General features: G+C 38.2%; 1 protein-coding gene across 7 annotated transcripts in view; it reads left to right on the forward strand.

Moving 5' to 3' along the window:
- The window catches only part of TMTC2 (transmembrane O-mannosyltransferase targeting cadherins 2), a 537,933-nt gene that overhangs the window by 360,259 nt on the left and 164,907 nt on the right, over positions 1–12,767 (forward strand). For 6 of the 7 annotated variants that reach the window (XR_014295268.1, XM_082635122.1, XM_082635123.1 and 3 more), the window contains one exon: positions 2,947–3,010. Coding sequence is in view for 6 of the 7 variants with exons in the window: in XM_082635122.1 (XP_082491248.1) it covers positions 2,947–3,010 (64 nt within the window). In the remaining variant the exon portion in view is untranslated. Of the gene's footprint in view, positions 1–2,946; positions 3,011–4,190; positions 4,225–12,767 lie in introns of those variants that run through there. The other variant, XM_082635124.1, reaches the window with a different exon arrangement.

The raw sequence follows: 12,767 nt of genomic DNA on the forward strand, positions 1-12,767 counted from the left end.
GGAAGATTCAGTGGATAGAACTGACATACTCTTTTCCCTACAGTTTTCCACGTGTTGCCATAAGTGCCTAGTAGTCAGTAAAATCCATTTAATATTAGAAGAAAAGTCCTAGAATCAAAATTAATTTTCACAGTTATATGACAAATATAATAAATTCTATTGTATTTTCTTATTTCATTAGAATATCATCAATTCTACATCAAGTCTTCTAAACTAGATATTTCCTTTGGGAATTAAAAAGACTGAAGACAGTGAAGGCTTGAAAAACTAATAACCTTTTTAGGGGGAAAAAACCTTTTTTCAATTTCATTGATTATTATTTTAAAGGCATTTTACCTAGTGAATTCTTGAGTTTCTCTTTTGATCCTTATCTACCTCATGAATCTGAGTGTCCATAAAGATGAATATTAATGGTCACCATACTTTCTATGTTAGACATCTATTGGTTGATCTTGCTTCAAAGTAACTTACTTCTTTGTAGAATTAAGTTACTCTAATTTCCTACTCCATGCCTTTTATTTTCCTCTGGAGAAAACCTTTCCAGGGCATGACCTAATGAATTCTGGTTCAAATTTCCAAATGAATCTGAACCAAAGTGATTCTATAGTTTGGTTTAGGGAACCTTCATTAAATACCCTAGCGAGAGAATTTTTACTGTTTCATACCAGACTGAAGTACTTTTCTTGACATATTGAAATTGAACTTCAACATTTATGAGAATATAAATTGCAACAGCACTTTGTAACATGTCGTAAGTCCAGTAGAGTCTTAAGTCAAGGACTTTTACTTTCTCTATAACCCCATTAAAAATAGCAGTGTTTCTAATTATTTTTCCTTTAAAAATTAGAAAAATATGTCCTGCTCTCCAGAGAAATGTTATCTTCACTTATTCCTATAGTTTATATGGTTGCATGCCATATGTCTTTATAATTTTTATGTGTCTTGACCAAAGTGCAAATTCAATTTTATAGGTATGGCTAGTTTGCCTTCTCTTTTAAAGAGAGAAGTGGTTTTCTAATTGAGAAAGTTAATTTTTGTTTCTCCTCTTTATTCCTGACCTCTTTGCAATCTTCTTGTCTCAAAACGTTCTTCACATCACAGTTTCAAGACTCCATTTTAACTGCAGGACCGCACGGCTTTAACTACTATTGTTCACACTATAGTTGTGCTATACACATCATCTGAAGTTGAATTTGTTCTTTTTCTATAGCATTTCTTTTCTACACAAATATGGTCACCAGACTACAGTGTAACCTGCAAGAGCTTCTAGCTTTTATTATCTGCCATCTTGGAAGGTTTTCAGAAAGCAGCATGGCATGAGCAAAAAGCATAATGTTTTTGTTGTTTTTTTTTTTAAAGAAGATGTTGGGGGTAGGAGTTTATTAATTAATTTATTTTTATTTTTGCTGTGTTGGGTCTTCGTTTCTGTGCGAGGGCTTTCTCTAGTTGTGGCAAGTGGGGGCCACTCTTCATCGCAGTGCACGGGCCTCTCACTATCGCGGCCTCTCTTAAGCTGCGGAGCACAGGCTCCAGATGTGCAGGCTGAGCAGTTGTGGCTCACGGGCCCAGTTGCTCCGTGGCATGTGGGATCTTCCCAGACCAGGGCTCGAACCTGTGTCCCCTGCATTAGCAGGCAGATTCTTAACCACTGCGCCACCAGGGAAGCCCCAAGCATAATGTTTTGATGGTTAATTGGCTGAGCTTCTTCGGGACTCAAGAGATTTGATTTCTTCTGTTAACCAATTGGCTGAACCAGGGAGTTTGCTGTGAATTGCAAGAATAGACAGTGCACAAACCTATAAAGTTTAGTCTGCATCTTATTTGTGTAAGTCACCTGTGCCACTCATGGTATTTGGTAGTAATTAAGAAAAACTGACTGTAGCTATTTGAAGGCTATGGGAACTACAGAATTCACTATAGACTGGAAGACATAGCTTGAACTGGCATGAAACCAAGTAGCCCCAGACTCTTCCTGCAAAGATGCAGGACATCCAGTAGCAGTTCTTTACAGGAAGACTCTGACCAGGATATAGCCCTGGTGCCTCCACCACTGTCTCTGTGAGCAAATTCTAGCCATCCTCTCATCTTTCTGTCATTTGCTCAGGAATGAAAGTCCTAAGCAAGAACATCCCATTAGCTGAGGCTACATCATGTGCCCACCCTGGTGGCGAGAGAGCAAAGGGAGGGAGAGGCTGGCCTTTTTTTTTTTTTTTTCCAGGTAAACTACACACAATGGAAAGTTCCCCTCCTGGACTGTAAAGAAAGTAGCTTTCTAGATAGATTTTTTTTTTTTTCTAAAACCTGAAAATGTTTACTATTTTCATAAAACAAAAGCAACTAAATAGTAATCTTGACAGTTTATTTTTAAGAGTTAAGATTTTTCTAGGACATCATATTGAAAGAGGAGAATCCCAACCCTGTGACATACTATCTGTATTATCTTGGAAAAGGAAAATAACATTTTGAATTCCTAACGTGTAAATTTAAAATAATGCCTACTGAGTAGGATTAGGTTGAGATATTATTTACAGTGCCTTAAAGATCATGACAAGTACATTGTGTGCATTCAATTTTTACTGATATTTTTCTGCTTAATCACCATATTATTTGATTGGCATGATTGTAATTTTTTTTTTTTTTTCTTTTTGCGGTATGCGGGCCTCTCACCGTTGTGGCCTCTCCCGTTGCGGAGCACAGGCTCCGGACGCGCAGGCCCAGCGGCCGTGGCTCACGGGCCCAGCCGCTCCGCAACATATGGGATCCTCCCAGACCGGGGCACGAACCCATATCCCCTGCATCGGCAGGCGGACTCTCAACCACTGCGCCACCAGGGAGGCCCATGTAATTTTTTAAAAGTTAATATTATTTTGCTACATAATGATTCTGTTCACCTATCTAAAATTTTTAACTAAATGATATAGTTTTTGTTTTTGTTTTCTTTAACAGGCAGGCTAGCCTCAATGAAGCAGCCGAGAAGTATTATGATCTGGCAGCCAAGCTGAGGCCTAATGTAAGTACCTTCCTAATGAGAAGCATTATTCAAAGGGATGGACTCACAGCATGTGAGAGTTTTAGACATAGAAACCTTGTGATACTGGTGTTTTTCTCTCTGATCTCTTATTTTGAATACGTGTTAAGTGGCTGATTCAACCATAAAATATGCCTGTCTCAAGCTTCTTTCTTTTTCCAGAGGTACAAATTGCTGTTTACTACCCTGTGTGAAGCACCATACATTTTTATCATTTGAACACAGGTTTTAGCATTATTAGATATTTTGCATTTGGATGACTTTTAAAATGAGTTCTTTGAAAGTATTTTTTGCTGTGGTGTTACATACCTTCAGACTAACAACTCAGTGATTCTTACGTGTTGTCAGACCTCAAGCTGCATGCCTCTTCCCTATTCCACAGTCCTCATTTCTAGTAACTGTGCTTTCCAACTTTATCAAGTATTTTTTATTAGAATTTTTCCCTGGGTAGTCACACTTCCATAAATTAGATCGTTGCTATTGAAATAGAGTAACCATTTACGAGAGAATAAGAACTGGTTTTGTATCGGTCTTCTCAGCACTTTTTTATTCACAGTACATCATTGAATTCCAGGGCATTGCTTTTATTCTCATCCACACTGCTCTGCATCACTCTGCAACACTAAAACCTCTACCCTGCTCTCTGGATCTATGCCGTCTATTGAGAAATGTAATTTTCAAACAGTAATGAAAATGCACATGTGATGGGACTACAAATAATGGAATCAGTCCCATTTCTTTACAGTAACTCATCTATTGGACAAAGGTCTATAGAGTACCTGCGTTGTGATAGGATACAGAGATTTCATACCCTAAAAGACCACACAATGTAGCAGACAAGACTGAACATAATCAACTAATTGAAATACAGTGTGGAACAAGGGGAGGATTAATGCTTCCTGAAAGCAACCCACACAGGAAGTAGCTTTTTGATCAAGAGACTCAACCACATGTAACCTTAGCCCCTGAATCTAAATGTCCCAGTTTCGTTAATTATGAGGTACTTTAAGAATCGGTAAGCTGTTTGCAACAGAAGAAAATAATTTCATAGTTGGAAGAAGAATAATAAGCACTAAAATTTATTAAACACTTGTTATGTGTCAAGCATCATGCTAAATACCTCAAGTGAATTCTCTCATTTATTTCTCACAACAACCCACAGATACTTCTGTGATCCTCATTCTGCTGAAGTTCAGAGAAATGAATAACTCACCCAGTATCACAGCTAATAAGTGGAATCACATTGTAACCCAGGCTGCTGTGTGTATAAGAGAAAGCTTGACGGAAAAAATGCAGTTGTATCTTAGAGAGAAAATGCAAGCCAGAAGTCTAGAAAAACAAAATCATAATGGTCCTCTCATTTATTCATTAAATATTTACTGAGCATCTATTAAGTGCCAGACACTATTCCAGGCACTGGATACACGGCAGTGAACAAAACTGACAAGAGTCTCTGCCCCTTACGAGCATATAGTCTAGTGGTGAGGAGACAGAGCAGAAGCAGATAAATAAAATACATAGTATGTCTGACGGCAATAAGTGCTTTGGAGAAAAATGGAGCAGGAAAAGGAAATTAGGAGGAGCAGGGGGAGGTATGCAGGAGGCACAGCTTTGTAAATGCCTGAGTTGGGCATCCTGTGTAGCATTTCTAAGAAAAGGGTTGGACTTGAGACCTTAAACTTAGAAGTTCACTGAAGACAGGAATCAGGATTTTTTGTCTGACTGACTGACTTCCTTCCTTATCCTCCTTCCCATTCCTTTCCTTTCCTTCCTTTCCTTCCCTTCTTTGATTAATAGAATTGATTGATAGAATCAATAATAGAATGATTAATAGAATGATATAATGCTCTGACTATATATACTAAATGATGGTAAGTTCAACCTTTATTCATCGAGTAGCAGTCCCTTGAGTGTCACTTTTATTTTTGGTTAAGTGGTTGATCAGATGGCCGTCTTCAGCACATTGTAGTGGATTAGGGAGAAAAGGGCTATCTGAACTCTCTGACCTGACCTCCAAAATGAAAAAGAAAATGAGGCACCACAAGATTTAGACCTGACTTATAAGATTATTTATTTTAAAGGCTGGCCGAATCATAAAATCAATATTTAATCTCCAACTCGAAGCCACTTTTTCTGAAACCCCAAAAAGTTTCTTCATAAACATGCCGCAGATTGCTTTTGAAAAATGCATTTATTCAAATGAGATTCCTCTTCTCTGGTAACAATAAACTAAGTATTTTATAGACTTGGATAAGATATGAAGTCTATATTTAACAATAAGTAAATGATGTTACAGTTGATGATCAACAGATGTGATATTTCCCTAATCTGTTTTATGACTTGTGTTTGGTTTTCTGTACATAATTTGGTAAGTAGGATGCCACCAAGACAAGACTGATAAAAATGTAAACCTTAACAATAGCACAGGTTTCTATTCTGAAATGAAGAGACCTATTTAAACAATAGCCCCATGTCATGAATTATTAGCAGTTAGCATGTGATCTAAATTAAAACATCCATCTGACATTTATCTTGCTCATAGCTGTTTATTCCCTTTGTCATAAAAACATTCTTTGTTATTTCTGTACTTAATAAATTTCAGTTACCTGTTTATATGAGAACATGGTAAACAGACCTCAACTCTTATTCCCTATTTAAGTAGTTTCACTATCTTTTCTATTTTTCTTGTCTACATGGTAATCTAATCTTATTCTTATTTTTCATAAAGCATTTTCTTCTGTTGTTTAGTTTCAGCTACAACAGTCTGTAGCTGTATGTCGGGGTCCTCTGTGGAGTTTTCAGCAGTGCTCATGTCAGGCCATGACTATGTGAAGTAAAATTTTTTATTGCAACCCTGTGTACTGCCTACTTACTGTATTAAGAAGATTGCTGATTATCTGTGAGATGAATTCCTCTCTTAGTAAAATACCTATTCCATTTCTTCAGTATGTCCCTTGATGAATTGCTCTATATTTTTTTCTTCTACGAAAGTCTTATTTTTCCATACAACTTACTTGAAAATTATTAATTGACTTTTAGGGTTATTCATATTCAAAGAATTCCAGTGACCAAATGCTAAAATAAAGAAATCTAAATCAGCAGGCACATACAACTTTATTTTTTTTAACATCTTTATTGGAGTATAATTGCTCCACAAGGGTGTGTTAGTTTCTGCTGTATAACAAAGTGAATGAGCTATACGTATACATATATCCCCATATCTCCTCCCTCGTGCTTGTCCCTCCCACCCTCCCTATGCCACCCCTCTAGAGGATCACAAAACACCGAGCTGATCTCTCTGTGCTATGTAGCTGCTTCCCACTAGCTATCTATTTTACATTTGGTAGTGTACATATGTCAGTGCTAATCTCTCACTTTGTCCCAGTTTACCCTTCCCCGTCCCCATGTCCTCAAGTCCATTCTCTACATCTGTGTCTTTATTCCTGTCCTGCCCCTAGGTTCATCAGAACCGTTTTTTTTTCAGATTCCATAAATATGTGTTAGCATATGGTATTTGTTGTTCTCTTTCTGACTTACTTCACTCTGTATGACAGACTCTAGGTCCATCCACCTCACTACAAATAACTCAGTTTCATTTCTTTTTATGGCTGAGTAATATTCCAATGTATATATGTGCCACGTCTTCTTTATCCATTCATCTGTCGATGGACACATAGGTTGCTTCCGTGTCCTGGCTATTGTAAATAGAGCTGCAATGAACATTGTGGTACATGACTCTTTTTGAATTATGGTTTTCTCAGGGTATATGCCCAATAGTGAGATTGCTGGGTCATATGGTAGTTCTATTTTTAGTTTTTTAAGGCACCTCCATACTGTTCTCCATAGTGGCTGTATCAATTTACATTCCCACCGACAGTGCAAGAGGGTTCCCTTTCCTCCACACCCTCTCCAGCATTTATTGTTTGTAGATTTTTTGATGGCAATTCTGACCGGTGTGAAGTGGTACCTCATTGAGGTTTTGATTTACATTTCTCTGATGATTAGTGATGTTGAGCATCCTTTCATTTGTTTGTTGGCAATCTGTGTATCTTCTTTGGAGAAATGTCTAGTTAGGTCTTCTGCCCATTTTTAGATTGGGTTGTTTGTTTTTTTGATATTAAGCTGCATGAGATGCTTGTATATTTTGGAGATTAATCCTTTGTCAGTTAGCAGGCACATATAACTTGAAATGTTAGACTCTGATATTGTTTCTTCATCAGGGGTATTGAATACATCGTCATTTACTGAAGTGCACATTTAGAGAAGTATATTTATTTAAGTGCACATTTAGACAAACATTTTTGTAGTGGGAAAACTCTTTACCAAAATTGCCATTTTAGGTTTTTCCACTTTCAGTTTTCCATTTTTATAAATAAAATTGATCTTTCTGTGGAGGTTACTTTAAAAAGACAACACTTTTCTCTGTCTTCTCTCCCGTTTACTCACATCAAAAACTGCTGACTCTTGAGGACTAGAGAGAACATTAAAATAAAATGGTTTTGTTCCTCCTGTGGGAAGTGAGCCAAATTCTGCATTAATTTATAGGTTTTTAAATTTTCCGTAAAATGTGAAGGATGGGGAATTTGCAAAGTACAAAGTCACCCAGTTCTACTTGGCTTTTAGTAAATTCCAGAGTTAGAAGAGAGTAATTCCTCATAATGAGGAATTATATTTCTTTATATTTTGTATTTTTCTGCATGTAATTGTTTTTGGTCTGAATTCATTCAACTTTTTAATTATTATTATTAAGTTCTAACATTGTGTAAAATTCTACGCCAAGTGCAGTAGGATTTCCAACTTGTGAAACATTAACCCTGACCTTGAGAAATATACTATCTAATGCGGGGGGAAAGTGGGGGAAAGAACCAGGGATCCAAATCCTCATACTTCAAGGCAGTAAAAGATGCTGTATAATAAGTGCTCTGTGAGTGACAGAAGCTACGTGCTGGAAAAGTGCACAGGAGAAAAAAAAAGTTTCAGGGCTTCCCTGGTGGCGCAGTGGTTGAGAGTCCGCCTGCCGATGCAGGGGACACGGGTTCGTGCCCCGGTCTGGGAAGATCCCACATGCCGTGGAGCGGCTGGGCCCGTGAGCCATGGCCGCTGAGCCTGCGCGTCCGGAGCCTGTGCTCCGCAACGGGAGAGGCCACAACAGTGAGAGGCCTGCGTACCGCAAAAAAAAAAAAAAAAACTTTCAACCGGGCTGATCCTAGAAGGCATTGAGTCACAGTTGACAAACTTAGAGAATCTTGAAATGATTGGAGGTTTATAGGTGAAGTTTTTAGCAGGAAGAGGAGAAAAGAGAGAATTCTGGCAGGTAGAGGCATATGCATGAACAAAGACACGAGCTTAGAAAGCATGAACTATACCCAAGGAACAGTAAGCAGATGTGGTTAATATTGCCCATGGTGGGGGGCAGAGGGGAGGAGTGGGGGAAGATAGAACTGAAAAATCATATAAAACCAGATGAAGGACATTGAATACCATACTGAGAATGAGGAGTTTGTATTCCAGGGTTGCGTTCAGCAGGATGACGTAATGAAAGTGGTAATTTATCTGATGTGATGAAGAATGTGTGTTTCATTTGGGAAAGTAGAAATGACAGATGCAGCTTTGAGAAAACCAAATAAAAGGTCATTGAAATAGTATAGGCAGGACTTCCCTGGTGGCGCAGTGGTTAAGAATCCGCCTGCCAATGCAGGGGACACAAGTTCGAGCCTTCATCTGGGAAGATCCCACATGCCACGGAGCAACTAGGCCTGTGCGCCACAGCTACTGAGCCTGCGCTCTAGAGCCCACAAGCCACAACTACTGAAGCCTACACACCTAGAGCCTGTGCTCGTAACAAGTGAAGCCACCACAGTGAGAAGTCCGCTCGCTGCAACTAGAGAAAGCCCACACGCAGCAACAATGACCCAATGCAGCCAAATATAAACAAATAAAATTAAAAAAAAAAAAAACTTGCCTTCTCTCTTTAAAAAGAAAATAAAATAGTACAGGCACAAGGCATAATACAGATCCTAAAATACAGAAACATAGTAGAATGGAAAAGAACATGCAGGGAGAGTAAGCATATTATTTGATAGGATATGAGTAGGAAAATTAATTGGCCCAATGAGTGATCCAAAATTTTAAATTTAGGTAACTTGGAAAAAAAAAATCCCCTAAACAGAAAAAGGACAGAAAAATGTGTTTATTTCAAGAAGAAAGTGTTAAGTTTGAACCCAGCAGATTCTAAGTGAGAGGGAAGATATTCTAATTTTCTACAGGACATTCCTATCAAGTGGGCAGTTGGGGGAAAGGCCACCGTTAGGCATAGAGGTGCAGGAGTCATTTGCAGAAACAGCATAGTACCAAGGGAGAGGATAAGATCACCGAGGGAGGGAAAGTACAGAAGGAGAGAAGAGAGCCCGTTTCACAGCCCTGAGCATTCCTGCCTTGGGAATACAGGGTAAGGAAGGCATGAGACAACAGTAGGATGTAGAAATCAACATTGGTGAGCAATCTCCACTGCTGCTAAACAGTAAAGAAAAACAAGGACTGAAAAAGTCCTTTGACTTCAAAGGATAAGATGATGGGCTACCTTTGTGAGTTCAGTTTCATGCAAGTGATATGGGCGGAAGTTGTTAAGGTGTTAAGGACCTGAGAATTGGGAGCAGGGTGTGTAAAGTGAATCTGTAAATAAGTGTGGAAGTAAATGAAAGAGGGCAATACCAAATAAATATTAAGTATGTGTTTATTAAATATTAAAAATAGGTGTTAGGGCTTCCCTGGTGGTGCAGTGGTTGAGAGTCCACCTGCCGATGCAGGGGACACAGGTTCATGCCTCGGTCTGGGAGGATCCCACATGCTGTGGAGCGGCTGGGCCCATGAGCCATGGCCGCTGAGCCTGCGCGTCCGGAGCCTGTGCTCCGCAACGGGAGAGGACACAACAGTGAGAGGCCCGCGTACCGCCAAAAAAATAAAAAATAAAAAAGGTGTTAAAGGGTATGTGTATGTGTGTGTGTTTAAATATGAGATTTAAAATGTGTCCAAGTAGAGGGGAAAGCAAAGGAAATATAGAAGATCTTAAAGGATTATTTCCTCCCCAGGGACTGAAAAAGAAAAAGTAGACTATGAAGATATAAGGAGGGAAAAAACAATTAGAACTAGAGCATGCATAAGTAGGAATTTCCTACTGTCATCTTTATTTGGCTGTCCGTTGGTCCTGTGGCAAAAAGGGCAGAATTTGAAGCCAAAGCCCTGTAGATAGAGCTGAACAGGCCAGGCCAGGCAGTAGATAATATTTGCCATAGGTCTGGACCATCTATATATGATCAGTAAGTGCCAGGAGAAATTCTGGCCTTAAGCCCTTTGTCATCTTGTGATAATTCTCAGTGAAGTTCTGAAACCACTGGTCAATTGCTTCTAGTTTTGATTCAGTTCTCTGACTTTTACACTGATTGTTGTATTCACCCTTTATATTTCTAGTATGTATAATATTTTATAAATGTTTTCCAGTGCACATTCATTACATATGCATTCAAGGGGAATGTGCTCCAAGGATTGGACTGTCCAATAGAAAATTACATATATGCATTATACCTTTCCTGGGCACTTAGAACATAAATTATTTCAGAGTATTATTATAAAATCAAAGCTGATGTTATACATTTGGGGCTCTTTGGCAATGATTATATGTCAAAGAGCAAATGAGAAATATGAGATTCAAAGAAGTGAGCTTACTGTAAGAGAGTACAGCTGTGTTATGAGCTAGTACATAGATTCTACAATACATTCCTTTCAACTTGGACTACCCTTTTTATGGTAAATATGGTTGTGGGATAGGGTAGGGAGAGATGGCTATGCAGTAGAAATAACCACTAAGACTAGGATCTGGGGGGAAAGGGTAAGAATTAACTTCTGATGGAAGAATTACCTTCTGATAGAAGAGAGAGAAAATATTCTGAGTTATAGTTATTTTCTGATGGGGAAGATATTCCTCAACCCTAATTAGAGCAAGAGACCGTGAAATTCAGTTAAACAGGACAGATTCAGATTTGACCATATAGGGGATTTTGGTGGGGGAAATTGCTGAGATTGCCATCTCACTGGGGAAAAAAAAATGGTAGAGTAAATAATAATTTGTCTGGGAAGCAGTTAAACCACATTTCTGCTTGTAAATGGAGGAAAAAACATATGGCCTTTTCCAAAACTTTCCACAGGCTTCTGTGATGTGGGAAAATTACATACCATGTGTCTCTTGACTTTCAGGCATTAATAATATATGGATCCCAGAATCACCAGATTGACTTTATGAGTAAAATGCATTTTAATATTGTAAATATATTTCCCATTCTCACTAGTCATTTCAGTTTCAAATACCTCTATGTATTTTACAGTCAAAAATAGAGTAAGTTGACAAACCCAGAATAAATAGGTTTCCATCAAGAGAGAAATTGCCATTAGTTTCCCTCTATATTTTATCTGGTATTATTAAAAGGGCCCAGAGATATCATTGAAACAAAAACTGTTGGTTATTCACACATACCCAATTAAGTCAACAAACCCTAATTCTACTTCAGTTCATAAATAGGCGTAATCCTTTTGATGTTATGGACATTTATGCACACAGCCGTAGAAATCAAATATCTAATTCTTCATGTCTGATTTCAGCAAAATAGTTGCTCACTTCCCTGAGAGCTTCAGTTATGCCAGGATTGATTTTAGCCCCAATTTTAGATATGAGAAGACACTCATATCTGTCTTCAAACTCCTTTCTACTGTAGATCTTCTTTCCAAATTATTTAGATGTTGCTTTTCTTCTAACAAGTTACAAAGTTGAGTTTTTGGTGCATTCATTTCTCTCTGATTACATTGTTGTTGCTTTGTGTTATACTTCTATTTCGAAAATGTGAGATAAACCAGAAAAAATGTATTTCTGAAGTGATTACTGTTTTTGTTTATCATCTGTATAATTCTTCATGCTTAGAAGACAAAGATGGTTAGTATAATCCACTTGTTTACTAGCTGTTGATGTGGGCTAGTTGTCACCTGGACTGGGATCAGATATTTGGGCTCAACTAAGCTGAATTTACAGTTTTTCCATCCTTGGGGTATTGTTATTCATCACAATCCACATGCAGTCATGTTTGAGCACTATTTTTTGAAAATGTATGTATGTGTTGTGTGTGTGTTTTAGATTCACAACCAGAAAAGGATGAGGGGGTGTGAGACGTGGGCAGGAACCTCCGTGGCTCTTGGCTATAAAGAAAATCAGCCTGAGTACTTAAGGGTTGAGGAACATCAAAAACTTTGGGGAATTCCACTTAATTATGTTCTCTGATTCCAAACGTGTTTATTTTTACTCACATTTCTTTGTGAGGGTATCCTTTGCATCAGTTTATAGCTATAATTGTTTGAACTGGGGGACCACACACTAAAATTACTTTTAGTCCCTTTTCTTCCAGAGAAACTAGATTCCTGTTTTGTTTTGTTTTGTTTTGAACTCAGCTAATCTAACCACACTGGCCCATGTTCCTACCTGGGAACTAGGGTGGACCAGTAGCTGCTCCCATGAGAAGGATATGACCTTCCCTCACCCCCAGTCACCACATTCTTCATAATCCCCTTTGGTTATTTCCACAGCTGGCCTCTCTCATTTCTTTTTTTTTTAATTTTTTTTTATTGAAGTATAGTTGATTTACAATGTGTTAATTTCTGCTGTACAGCAAAGTGATTCAGTTCTACACATATAGACTTT

This window comes from Mesoplodon mirus (assembly GCF_964341445.2).
Source record: "Mesoplodon mirus genome assembly, chromosome: 11".
NCBI classification, from domain to species: Eukaryota; Metazoa; Chordata; class Mammalia; order Artiodactyla; family Ziphiidae; genus Mesoplodon; species Mesoplodon mirus.